The following is a 13,513-nucleotide window of genomic DNA, read 5'->3' as shown; positions in this document are numbered from 1 at the left end:
TGAAGGTGAAACTAAGATGGCCATTTAGGGGTAATTAGATCATTTGCATTGTGTGCAAAATTAGTATGCCACATATTCTTTTAGTGTTTTACAGAAGTATAGAATAAAATTTGTTCTTGGGTCTGAAGAGATAGCTTAGTTAGTAAACTGCTTGCTGCATATGCGTGAAGACCTGAGTTCTAGCCCCAGAACCCACATAAAAAGCTAGGCAAGATGTTTTGCACTTGTAATCCCAGGTACCAGAAAGACAGAGAGGCAGATTCATGAGGCTTGTTGGCCAACTAGCCTACCCTAGTTGAGGAGCCCCATGTACCAATGATTGACTCTGTCTTATAAAAAGATGAACCACTTCTGTGGAACAATACTCCAGGATGACCTTAGGTCTGCCTATTCATGTGCACCTGGACACACACACATTTGTTTTGAAAAAAAATGACAGCACTTGGGATTGAATCCAGAGTCTTAGACATGATAGGAAATCATTCTACTTCCACACGACATTCCCAGCTCTAGAATTTGTCCTTTAGCATTATGAATCAGTCTTATTTTGTCTGTGTGAAAAAAAAACTGATAGTATAGGGGGCTAGACTATGTGGGACAAATAAGGAGACTATTGAAAGGGGGAAGTTGAGAAGGCAATGAGAAGGTTAATATGATCAAAATTTATAATATTCATACATGAAAATATCCTAATGAAACCTACTCTTTTGTATAGTTAACATATGTTAATTTTACAAAGAGGACTCAGAGCATGTCATTTTTCTATTTAAAATAATATATTGACTCTTTATGTCACTCAATTCTTCTCATAGCCGCCGACCCCAGCACTTCCTAACCCTTAGATGCTTCATACTTAACATTCTCTCTATCTGGATTGCCTTTGTTTTCTTTTTTCTTTTTTCTTTTTTTTTTTTTTTTGGTTTTTCGAGACAGGGTTTCTCCGTGTAGCTTTGGAGACTATCCTGGCACTTGTCTGGAGACTAGGCTGGCTTAGAACTCACAGAGATCCGCCTGCCTCTGCCTCCAGAGTGCTGGGATTTGTTTTCTTTCATAGCCATTTTTCACTCCTAAAAGTTTTGTCAAATGGCATTTTCTCAATGACCCTTTTGAAATCCTATTATTTAAAATTATATATGCATGCATGTACACATACATACATATATGCATGCTCATTACCTTATCCCAACACATATAATATTCCTGCTGCCATGAAGGCAGAGTTCTTGTCTTAGGTATTCACTGCTGTGTCCCTGGTACCTTGGGACAGGATAGTGTGTAGCCAATGCCTGACAGTAACTGTTTGTTTGATGCAGGGTCTCTGTATATAGCCCTGGCTGATCTGAAACTCACTATATAGGTAGACCAGGCTGGCTTCAAACTCATAGGGATACACCTGCCTCCAAATCCAAGTGCTAGGATTAAAGGTGTGTGCTACTGTATCAGACATAGTATCTTGCTAAAAAATTATCTTTACTTCTGTTTAATTTTATATATATGAGTGTTTTACCTGCTTGCATATCTATGAATCTCCTGCATGCCTGGTGCCTATGGAGACCAGAAGACAATGTTGGATGAAAGCTATTACCTGCCATGTGGGTGCTAGAAATTGAACCTGGTTCCTCTGGAAGATCAACAAGTGCTCTTAGCCTCTGAGCCATCTCTCCAGCTCCATCAATAGCTGTTTTTTGAGGAATGAATGATGCAGTTTGTTGGTAAAATATTTTTTATCTCCAAATGGCCTCTTAGGACTCTGAATGTTTATGAATCTTGCTTTTTAAATTTAGTTTTAGTTACGTGTCTATATGTAGGGAGATATGTATACATGAGTGCATTTTTCTCACAGAGGAAATAAGTGTGGATCACCCTGGAGCTGGAGTTACAAATGGATGTGAGCTGCCTGATTGTGTGGGTACTTGGAATTGGACTCAGGTCCTCTTGAAGAGCAGTATGTGTTATTCACTGCTGAGCCATCTCTCCAGCCCCCAACAAAATGAGTCTTATCAAAAGCCTTTTGCAAATTTATACCATTGACTCAATAATTACAGTGTAAAGGAATTTATACCTAAAGAATTGTAAATGAGGCAACAAAAACCTACATTTCTACATAGCATCAAAAAGTTTCACTTTGTATTTATTATTTATTCATTATCTGTGTATTATGTATGTATGTATGTATGTATGTATGTATGTATTCTTCTCTCATATAATACATCCCAACCAGAGTTTCCCCTCTCTCCACTCCTCCCAGTATCCCCCACCTCCCCTCTCCCCCAAATCTACTGCTTCTCTGTTGCCCTTCAGAAAAGAACAGGCCTCCTAGGGATATCAACCAAGCATGGTATGACAATTTACAGTAAGACTAGGCACAAACCCTCTGATCAAGGCTGGATGAGGCAACCCAGTAGGAGGAAAAGGGTGCCAAGAGCAGGAGAAAGAGTCAGAAACAGCCCCCACTACCACTGTTAGGAGTCCCACAAAAATACCATGCTACACAACCATAAAATATATGCAGAGGATCTAGCTCAAATCTATACAGGCTCTGTGATTGTTGTTTCAGTCTCTGTGAATTCCTATGAGCCCTGGTTGGTTGATTCTGTGGGCCATGTTCTTGTGATGTCCTGAAACTCTCTGATTCATACAGTCCTTCCTCCTAGTTTTCAGCAGGGTTCCCTGATCTCTCCCTAATATTTGGCTGTGGGTCTCTGCATCTGCTCCCATCAGTTGCTGGATGAAGCCTCTCTGTTGACAATTGCTCTAGGCATCAATCTATGGGTATAGCAGAATTAGGAATCATTTCATTGACTTTTTTGAATATCACAAACATGGGCAAAACAATATATTATTGCAATTATTTACCATTGTTTAATCATTTAGATCAGCCACCAAGATTTTTCCATGCTTGCTGGATTTTGTTATTGCCAATATGGTTTTAAGTGAATGATAATTATTTCACTTGTACATTCTTTCTGTATGTCTCTAAACCGTTTACACATTTTCCTACAAATGCACATGGATATTATCACTCCTAATGAAAGTAATGCTAATTTCTTGTTGCCATCTTATTTTAGGGGAAAATTTTTACATTTATTTCTTTGTGTGTGTGTGTGTGTGTGTGTGTGTGTGTGTGTGTGTGTGTGTATCATGATGATTGTGCAGAGGTCAGAGGACAGCTTTGCAGGAGTTGGTTCTCCTCCTCTGTCATGTGGGTTCTGAGGGTCCAATGCAGGTCATTAGAATTGCAATAAATGCCTTTATCCACTGAACCATATTGCTGGTCTGTTATTTTAATATCTAATACATTTTACAACTTCCCTGATTCTTTCAAAAAGGCCTTTTTGTGGTTAGTTCAAGTTAGGCTAGGAAGATCCTCCATATATTATAAAATCATTTTTCTTTAAAGAGTTTGTAAGTGTGTTGTGTGTGTGTGTACACTGTGAGTGTGTGTATAGTGTAAACACACACACACACACACACACACACACACACACACACACACACACACACACACAGTGTATGTGCACATGTGTATGGGTGCAAACCCGGAGGCTGGAGGATGATATCAGGTGTCATACACTATAGCTTTCCACCTTATTATTATAAGATAGGGTCTATCATTGAACCTGGAATTAGGTTGGTGGACATTAAGCACCAGAAATGCTCTTATCTACACCCACCCCCAGCACTTGGGTTATAGACCATGCCCAGCTTTTTATGTGGGTCTGAAGATTCAAACTCCAGTTCTCATGTTTGTGCAACAATAGTGCTTACTCACTGAGCCACTGCCCCAGCCCCCAGAATTACTTTTTCCCATTATTCAATGTATTTATTTGGGGGCTAGAGAGATGGTTCAGTGCGTAAGACCACTTGTTGGTTTTGCAGAGGACCCAGGTTCAGTTTCCAGCACCCACATGATGGTTCACAAACTGTCTGTAACTCCACTTCTGGGGAATCTAATGCCCTCTACTGGCCTCTATATGTGCAGGCAAACATTCATACAAGAAAAATAAATAAATCTAAAAAAAATCTTATTATTTTTAGGTAACTACTAATCCATCTCTCTAGTCCCTCATTATTAATTTTATCATTGACTTATACATGAGAACATAAATTTCTATATATCGATGGAGTGCTATGTGATTGCTTTTAATAATTTCAAAATTCTTTGATAGTTTCATACATGTAAATAATGAATCTAGTCTCTTTTGTTTTTTGAGACAGGATTTCTCTGTGTAGCCCTGGCTGTCCTGGAACTCTCTCTGTAGAACAGGCTGGCCTTGAACTCACAGAGACCTGCCTGTCTCTGCCTCCTGAGTGCTGGGACTAAAGGTGTACCAAGTGGATCTAGTTATTTTCATCCCCTGTTAACCCTTTCTCAGCCCTACTCCATCTCCCTCCTACTAACATGTCTTTGTTTGACCCATTATGTTTAGTTAGAGTTACTTGCATGAGCATGAGTAGGTGTTGGTTTGTTAAGATGTATTATTTTTTATTTTATGTATATGTATGTACTTGCATATATGTCTGTGTACCATGTTCTTGCCTGTGCCCAAACAGTCCAGAAGAAGATGTTGGATCCTCTGGAACTAAAGTTAAAAACAGTTGTGAGCCACCAAATGAATGCTTGGAATTGAAACCAGGTATTCTGCAAGAGAAGCAAATACTCTTAACTGCTATGTCATCTTTCCCAGCCCTTGATAGGAGGTTTTCAGTGTCCCATGAGCAACTTGTCAGTGGCTGTATCCCTGAAAATTTGGTCTATTCATACTGTACTGTCCATCTTGCATATTCTTTCTTTTTTCTTTTTTTGTTTTTTTTCAAGACAGGGTTTCTCTGTGTAGCTTTGGAGCCTGCTTTTGTACACCAGGCTGGTCTTGAACTCACAGAGATTTGCCTGCCTCTGCCTACCGAGTGCCGGGATTAAAGGCATGCAGCCCAGCCTGTTTCTTTTTTTTTTAATTACCTTATTTTTGTTGTCAATTGATATTCTACTTTTTCCTCAAGCCCTGATGTTGTGTCTTCCCTATGATTCATTCTATTGGTGAGACTTTCTGCTGAGCTTTTAATTGGACTAACTAAAATTTTAATTTCCAGGATTCAGTTTGTATTTTCTTTAGTATTTCTGATCTGTAATACATTCTGTTTCAGTGTCTTGCATTGACTTACTTATTTCATTCAGCTGTTAGCTCTCTCCCCATATTGGAATTCAGTTGAGATTTTGTGTCCTTCTTGATTTCTAATTCCTTGGAATTTTAAGTCACTCTTATGGGGGTACTACTATGGACTTGGTAATTTTTAGAGGAGACATATAACATTGTATTTTCCTGTTTTTTTGTTGGGACTTGCAGGTATACAGTTAGGCCATTGCTTGGATTTTCTATTTAATGTCACCTTTATTTTTGCATGCAAATGTTTTCAGTGTTCAAGGGGAAATAGTTTTTGGTGTGTTGGGGTGTCATTTTCCTGTTACACTAGTGTTCACAGTACCCAACTTGATCCCCAGTATTCCCCAAGAGTAGAATGCTATGGCAACAATAGTCACTATCCAGGGATAAGCCCATTATGGGAATGTACAGTAAAATACAAAACCATCACCACGTCAGCATCAATCATTTTGAGAAAAGACACTGATAGTATGTGTGTGCCATTATACTAATTATTATGGTTCTGAGGAGAAAGCTTAGTACATCTATTAGTTAGAGTTGGATTGATAGAAAGTAGAGAGAACATGAATAAAAAGGGCAATGGCAAGGACCAAATGTAGAGAACATGAGGCAGTTTTCACTAGCAGTAGACTGAAAGGGGAATGGTAGATATGAAATCAGGTAACATAGAGCAGTCCCAGTTCTTAGAAGGCTAAGACACAGAGACACCCTGCAAACTAGGCAAGCCTATGTTATTTGTAAGAGGACAGTAAAAAAAGGAAGTTGCAAAGAGAAAGGAAAAGAACAGAGCAGTACCGAGTCTGCTTGCTAAATTGACATTTGCTATTGAGTAAAGGAGGTGTTGTCTAGAGTACTACTTTGAGGTTATGTGAAGTTCCTCTGCAAATTCTGGCTCCCAGTGGGTTTTCTGCTTGCTAATACTGTGATTCCAATTTAAAGTTCCTTTACCCCAGACTAGCAGTATTCTGCTGGTGGGATTTTGTGCCTCATGAGTGTGTCTTGGACATTCTAGCCACCTACATAGCATGCCCTTTTTGAAATGGCATCTCACTGTTGCTGCACTGAGTTCTGAGTGTCAAGTACCCCAGCACTGAGAACAGAGTATTTCCAGGATCTCCTTCCATCATTCCTGCTGCTGCACAGGATCTGCTGCTCTAAAATGTCTGTTATGGAGTGGGTACGATAACTCAATGGGTAGAGGTACTTGCACCAAGCCTGACAACCCGAGATTAATCCCTGGGACCCACATGGTAGAAGGAGTGAACTGACTCCTACAAGTTGTCCTCTGACCTCTGCACATGTATTGTGGCACAAGTACCCAACACGAACAAATGAATGTAATAAAAGAAGTTAAAATGTCTGGTACTGAAACAACTCTGCAGATTGTCTATGTTTTTCCGGGTCCTGCCTAGCTACTGTTGGGGCTCCCTTTCACTGAGAACAGGGAGCATCTTATACCCAGCCACTCCCTCTAGAGTACTCTAGACTTTCTTGCTTTGTAATGTTCCCTATTTTGTTATTTAAGCTAGAAATATTTGAGTATCTGCTGCCTCTTCTGATAACTGTGTCTAGTTCTTTTCTGTTTTATTTCTGGGAGACTCTGGCAGACCCTGCAGGGTGTCATCCATCTTTGGAATTTCTCTTAATGATCCATCTTTGACTTTGTTGTCCCTTACTTATCTTGCCTTTTCTAGGTCCGAGCTCATCAGTTGGTTCTTCCACCTTGTGATGTCGTGATCAAGGCTGTTTCTGAGTATGTTAGTGCCATCAAAGACCCCTCAAACCTGGATGTGGTTGGGAAGGATGTTTTCAAACAGTCCCAGGTGAGTTGGCCTTCCCCTTCTCAAGAATCAGCAGCTTTCTTTATTTTGAATTTAAAAATTGTATTTTGGTGCACACGTGTTTGCAGCTGTGTGCATGCCATGCCATGTATGTGGAAGTCAGAGGACAACCTGTGGGAGTTGGTTCTCTCCTTCCACCACGTGGCGTATAGGAATGAAACTCATGTTGTCAGGCCTGGTGGCAATTGTCTACTTGCTGAGCAATCTCACTGGCCTTCACTGGCTTTCTTACATGTGCTTGCTATGCTGCCAAGTTCTCTGATCTTTTCCAAGGTCTCCCTCCTTGCTACTTGATTTCCCCTGCTTACTGACTGAAATTATCATATTTCTTTTAAAATGTCTGATAGCTAAATAGAAAGGGCCCTTTGTTTGTTTGCTTTCTACTGAAGATTAAGGTACTACAAACATATTCTGAAAAATAAGAAAATAAACATGCTGCCTAAAATCTCATTCCCCAGAAGCAGTTTACTACATGCTCTTATGTGTCTTCTTACATTGTGTGCTGTGGATCAAAGTCAGGTCTTGACACATGCTAAAGAAACCCTCTACAACTAAGCTACACCCTCAGCTAATTTTGATGTATACATATTTTCAATTATTTTTCTGTGTGTAAGCCACAGTGCATATGTGGCCAGAGGACAACTTTGCTGCGATGGGCCTCTTCTTTCTACCATGTAGGTTCTGAGAATTGAACTCAGGTTGCCAGACTTTGGAGCAAGTGCCTTTACCCACTGAGCCATCTCATTGTTCTTAAAGTATATTTTAATGTAAAGGATGTCTTACCTGAGAATAAAGTAGATAATTTTTAAAAGGACCATTTAAAATGAGTCTCCATAAATAAGAATCAGAGTAGTTGTTAATATTGGAAGAAAAGGCCCAACTAGGATTTTATGTTATGAAGTAAAAATTACAAAAATAAGTTAGGTTTATTTTTAGCAATTTGATTTATATGTGCAACTCTGAAATTTTTTAATTGTTACTTTTTAAAATTAACGTGTAGTCAGTTTGATTTTTTGGTATGTGTGTACAGTTCTATGGAATCTTAAGTTATTAATTTATGTGATTATCATTACACTCAGAATACAGAAAAGTTGTAATGCCCCATCCTCCCACCCAACTTTCATGCTAGCCCTTTGTAATACCACCGAAACCCATTCCCAACATTTGGGGGTATTCTCTGTCACTATAGTTATAGCTTCTAGATAATGTTAAATGGATGGAATCATAAGGTATAGAATAGCTTGAGAATGTCTTTTGTCATTTAACATAATGTTTGTAAGATTCTCTGGATTGGGCTAGAGAAATGGCTCAGTGATCAAGAGCATGTACTGTTTGTTCAGAGAGCTGTAGTTCACTTTGTGGCATCGATGTTGGGGCACTTACAACTGATCATAAGTAGCTCTCTCTGACCTCCAGGGCCACCTCCATGTATGTGGCATACACACACTGTCATTCCCCCATACACACACATGAAAAGAAAAACTTTAAAGACAAACAAGAATCTTCAAGTTGTTTGGTATTGTGTGTGTGTGAATAATCCATTTTTATGCCTTAAAGAATATTTAGATGGGATATAAATTTGAGTAGCTATAAGTAGAGTTGCTGTAAACGCTTGCATAGAGGTTTTTGTGTGAACATAGCCTTTCATTTTCATAGTGTATATATCCAGGATTGAGATTTCTAGAACATATGCTGAGCATATATTTAAATTTATGACAATGCCAAACCATTTTTCACAGTGGTTATCTCTTTCCTTACCAGTGCTTGGTCAATATTTTACCTTAAATTTTCTGCATTTTGTGTGTGTGTGTGGGGGGTGCATGCTGTAATGCTTATGTGGTAGTCAGAAGACAACCTGCCAGAGTCTGTTCTCTCCTTTACCACATAGAAACTAGCTCAAGTCCGGCATGGTGGCAAGCATTGTCTTGCTCACCCTGATTTATGTATAATAGTACAGTACCTTGTCCTGCTAGGCAAGTACTCTACCACTCTGCTATACCAACAGTGGAATCAGTTTTAATTTGTATTTACAAATGCCTCATAGTGAACTTTATTTTTGTTTAAAGTCAATGACCCACTATGTAGTTCTGGCTGTCCCCAAACTGGCTATGTAGACCACACTGTCCTTAAACTTGTACTGATCTCCCTGTGTGTTGTCTCCTGAGTGATAAGATTTCAGGCATGTTCCACTATACAATGAATGTTTTTTCTTGCACTTACAGTCCATTTATCCTAGCATTTCTGTGTAGGTTCTAGGGATCAAACTGGGGTCTTCATTCTTACAAGGCAAGGGCCTTACTTACTGACTGAGCCATCTCTTCAACCTCTCTTTTTAAAAAGTCAAATAATTGTATATTTTACATTTATAGCTCTAGTTAATTTGTGTGTAAAATATAAGGGCATTTGTCTTTATTTTTTGCATGTGGTTATCCAGGTATCTGAATATAGTTTGTTAAACAGAGTATTTTTTTCTTCCTTGAATTGTCCTACCATTTTTCTAAATAAAATCAGTTGCCTATATGTCCATGAGTATATTTCTGCACTTTCAGGAGAGGGTTAATGTGTGTGTATATTGTTTTACCAGAAGTGGACCATCTTAATTACCACAGATAAATATTAAGTCTTGAAGCTGAGTAGTGATTCTTCCAATTTCAATCTTATTTTGTCTTTGTAAATTCTTTTGCCTTTCCATATAAATTTTAGAATAGTATTGTTTGTATCTACAAAAAAAAGTAATCTTACTTCGATTTTGGTTGGAATTGTGTTAAATGTACAGAAGAAATTGGTTTGTTGTTTGTTTGTTTGTTTGTTTTTCAAGTACTACTGATTAAACCTAGGACCACATGTTGTGCCAGCTGCCTGTGATGGGGTAATATCCCCAGCCATTTTTTAAAACCCTTTTTCTTTTTAGAAAAGGTCTCACTATATTGCCGTGAATAATTTTGTCCTTACTCAGGTCTTCAGCTTGTGATCTTTCTGTCTCTATCTTTCAAGTAGCTAGGATTACATGTCTGTACAGGTAAGCTCAGTTGTGAATATTTGAATCCAGTTGTATGGCAAATTCATTTTATTTATGCCTTCTTCTACTTTTTTATTTTTGGAGACAGGGTTTCTCTGTGTAACAGCCATGGCTGTCCTGGAACTCACTCTGTAGAACCAGGCTGGCCTCAAAGTCACATAGATCTCCCTGTCTCTGCCTCCTGAGGACTGGGACTAAAGGCATATGCCACCACTGCCTGGCTTTTCTGATTTTTTTAAAATCTGTTGGATGTTTTATAGTTTTTAACATATAAACCCTGCATTTAAAAAAATGTATCTTTATGCTTTCCCTTTATTTCCTATGGTGCTAGACATTGACCTCATGGTGTTGTGCATGTTAGACAAATATTCCATCACAGACAGAGCCATGCTCTCGGGTTCTGTACATGGCTTTTAGTATTTATACTTAAGTATTTTCTATTTCATTTATTGTAAAATACTATTTTGTTTATTTTTCTTTATAATTATTCAAAGAAATAAGATTGACTTTTGTGTGCTGAGTCTTGACTTGAACTTTCTATGCTCACTCATTGGTTCAAGGAGTTCGTGGTAGGCTTCCTGGGATTTTTGGTATAGGTGGGAGTGTTTCTGAATGGAGATGGTTTTCTTTCTTTGTTTTCTAATTTGTGTGCCTCCCTCCTAAAGCTGAGTTATTGTACTGTTTAGGATTTCCAAACCTTGCTCAATAGGAATGCCGAGACTAGAATACCTTTCCTTATTCCTGCTCTTTAGAGAAATTATTGTCATTATTAAATATAAAATGAGCTGTAGGTATTGTTGACATGTTATCAGGACATGCATATGTTCTTCTAGTTTGTTAAATGATTCATTGTCATCATTATAATGATTGCATAGTATATATTTTGTTTGTATGTGCATGCTTACATTTGTGACAGTGCACTGGGATGTTTAGTGCACATACACGTATGTGGAGGCCAGAGGTCAATGCCAAGTGTGTTACTAGTGACTCTCTATTTTTTAAGATTTATTTATTTTTAATTATACGTGTATGTGAGTATTCACATGTGTGCACACGTAGGTGTCTTTAGAGGACAGATGGACTTTGTGGGTGCCAGGAACTGAACTTGGGTCCTCTGGGTATGTGCTATATTTGAAAAGATTTATTTTAATCATGTGTCTGTGTGCATGTGTGTGCATACACACACAAGTGCAGATGTCCTTGGAGACAAGAGACATTGAATCTTTCATTGAATATGAAAATTACAGGTATTGTAAGATGTCCAATGTGGGTGCTGGGGACTGAACTCAGGTCCTCTAGAAGAACAGTCCTTGCTGTTAACCCCTAGCCCTTTTCTCCAGCCTATAGCAATGCACACTGATAACCACTGAGACATTTCTCCAAACCCTTCATCTTATTTTGTGAGATGGGGTCCCTTACTGAACATGGAACACCCACCCCCCTTTTGACTAGGTTAGCTGGGCAGTGAGCTTGCTCAGCACTGGAATTATGAATGTATGCCTCTATACCCTCCTCTATGTGTGTCTTAAGCCTCAGAACTTACGATTGAATGGCAAACACATTTTGCTTTACCACGTCATCTCTCCCGTCCATCTTACAAATGCATTTTACACAACTATGTTAGATTCATGTTTCTTTTCCTTCTCTAAGTTACCTTTATTTTATATCAAACCTCTCTGAAATGTTATATATTTCTGTGTTTGAATTGTTGGTATTTCACACAGTACTTTCTGCATTTTATTTCATGGAGGATAGTTGTTTTTTTTTTTTTCTACATTGAACTTGTTTTCAAGATAATGAAGGCTCAGAAATGAGCTGACAAGTCTGGTAGTTAGTCTTCATTGTCAGTTTGACTGGATTTTGGTTCTGTTTCTTTGATTGATTTTGTTGAGTCATGGTCTCTGGTTGTCCTAGAACTTGCTGTGTGGTCTGGCCTTGAACTCACAGAAATCTGTCTGTTTCTGCCTCCTTAGTGTTGGGGTTAAAGATCTGCACCACCATACGTGGGTATTGACTCGATTTTTTTAAGTTTTTTTAACATTTATTTGCATGGCTGTTTGGGTGTGGCATGCCATGAACAACTCCTAGGAGTTGATTCATTTTTTACATCATGTAGATTCAAACTCGGCATTGGGTTTGGGAGCAAGTGCCTTGACCCCAGCTACCTCAGTGGCCCCAACCTAACTAAATTTAGATCTAAATCTAGTTCCCTAAGGGCATTTCTAGTAAAGTTTAACTGAGGAATGAGGACTCACCTGGAATAAGAGTGCATTGTTCCTACGGACTGGAGCCTTAGAATGAATGAAAAGGAAGAGATAAACTGAGCGTTAGCATTAGTCTCTCCTTGCTCTCTGAATGCAGATGCAATGTGACAACCCCCCTCATGGTCCCGCTGCCACACCTTCCTTGCCATGATTAACTGCATTCTCAGATCCTGAGACAGAAGAAACCCACCCTTATTTCTTGTCAAGTTGCTTTTGTCAGATTATTTGTTACAGTATTGATAAAAGAAACTAAAATAACAAGTGTTCCGTCTTCTGTTTTTTAAGATTGTGTAGGGGGCCAGTGAGGTGGTTCAGCAAGTAAAAGCAGTTGCTGACAATCCGATAACTTGAGTTTGTTCCCCCAGACCCACATTGTGGAAAAGAACCCATTCCTGAAGGCTGTACTCAGTCCTCCACATGTGTAAGGTATCATAGACACATTTACACAATTAATGCAGTTTTTTTAAAAAAAGATTGTGTATAGTTAGTGTAAAGTTAGTTCTTTAACTGTTTCAAAGAATTTGCCAGTACTGTGTCTGGTATAGATTTCTTTGAATTTGTCAAATTTGGATTTTGCTTAGTTTCTTGAGTCTCTAACTTTATCTTTTACCAAATTTGGAAAGGTTTTTGATTGTTTCTTCAAATAGATTTTCTATTCTGTAGTCTTGTTCTTAACTTACTCAACCTCAAAGGCACCACATCTGCATGTGTGTGGGCATACGTGTGTGTGGTGGGGTGCTCCATATGGATGCCAGAGGTCAGCCTTGGGTGTCATTCCTCAAGACTATCCACCTTTTTTTTCGAGACATAGTATCTTACTGAGATGTGGGGCTTGCCATTTAGGCTAGGAAGGCTAAGCAATGAGCCTCAAGAATTCTCATTTTTCTCCTTCCCCAATGCTGGGATTATAAGCATGCATCACCATGTCTTGCCCCCAGCCTAGGTGCTGGGGTGCTAGGAATCTGACCCAAGTCCATATGTGTTCCCAGTGAGCATTTTACCATTTGCATTATCTCCACAGATACGTCCTTCCTTACCTCTCCCAGAAAACAAAACAAAACAAAACAAAAACCACTATTTTAAACCTTTCAGTATTAGTCAGTAAATTCCTATGGCAGTTTCTTTTTTTTTTTCTTTTTAAATTATAATTGATTTTATTCAGGGCTAATCATTTTGGTACTAGTCTTCCCTGATCTCAGAATCCCTCAGTTGCCAACACTTAACACA

At 38.7% G+C, this 13,513-nt stretch overlaps 1 protein-coding gene across 7 annotated transcripts in view; it reads left to right on the top strand.

Moving 5' to 3' along the window:
• Nucleotides 1–13,513, top strand: part of Fam120c (family with sequence similarity 120C) — a 141,542-nt gene that overhangs the window by 49,787 nt on the left and 78,242 nt on the right. For all 7 annotated transcript variants that reach the window (XM_027432175.2, XM_027432174.2, XM_027432173.2 and 4 more), the window contains exon 4: nucleotides 6,857–6,985. In XM_027432175.2, coding sequence (XP_027287976.1) covers nucleotides 6,857–6,985 — 129 coding nt within the window. The remainder of the gene's footprint in view (nucleotides 1–6,856; nucleotides 6,986–13,513) is intronic.

This window comes from Cricetulus griseus, chromosome X (assembly GCF_003668045.3).
Source record: "Cricetulus griseus strain 17A/GY chromosome X, alternate assembly CriGri-PICRH-1.0, whole genome shotgun sequence".
NCBI classification, from domain to species: domain Eukaryota; kingdom Metazoa; phylum Chordata; class Mammalia; order Rodentia; family Cricetidae; genus Cricetulus; species Cricetulus griseus.
This window is presented reverse-complemented; position numbering and strand designations above follow the sequence as displayed.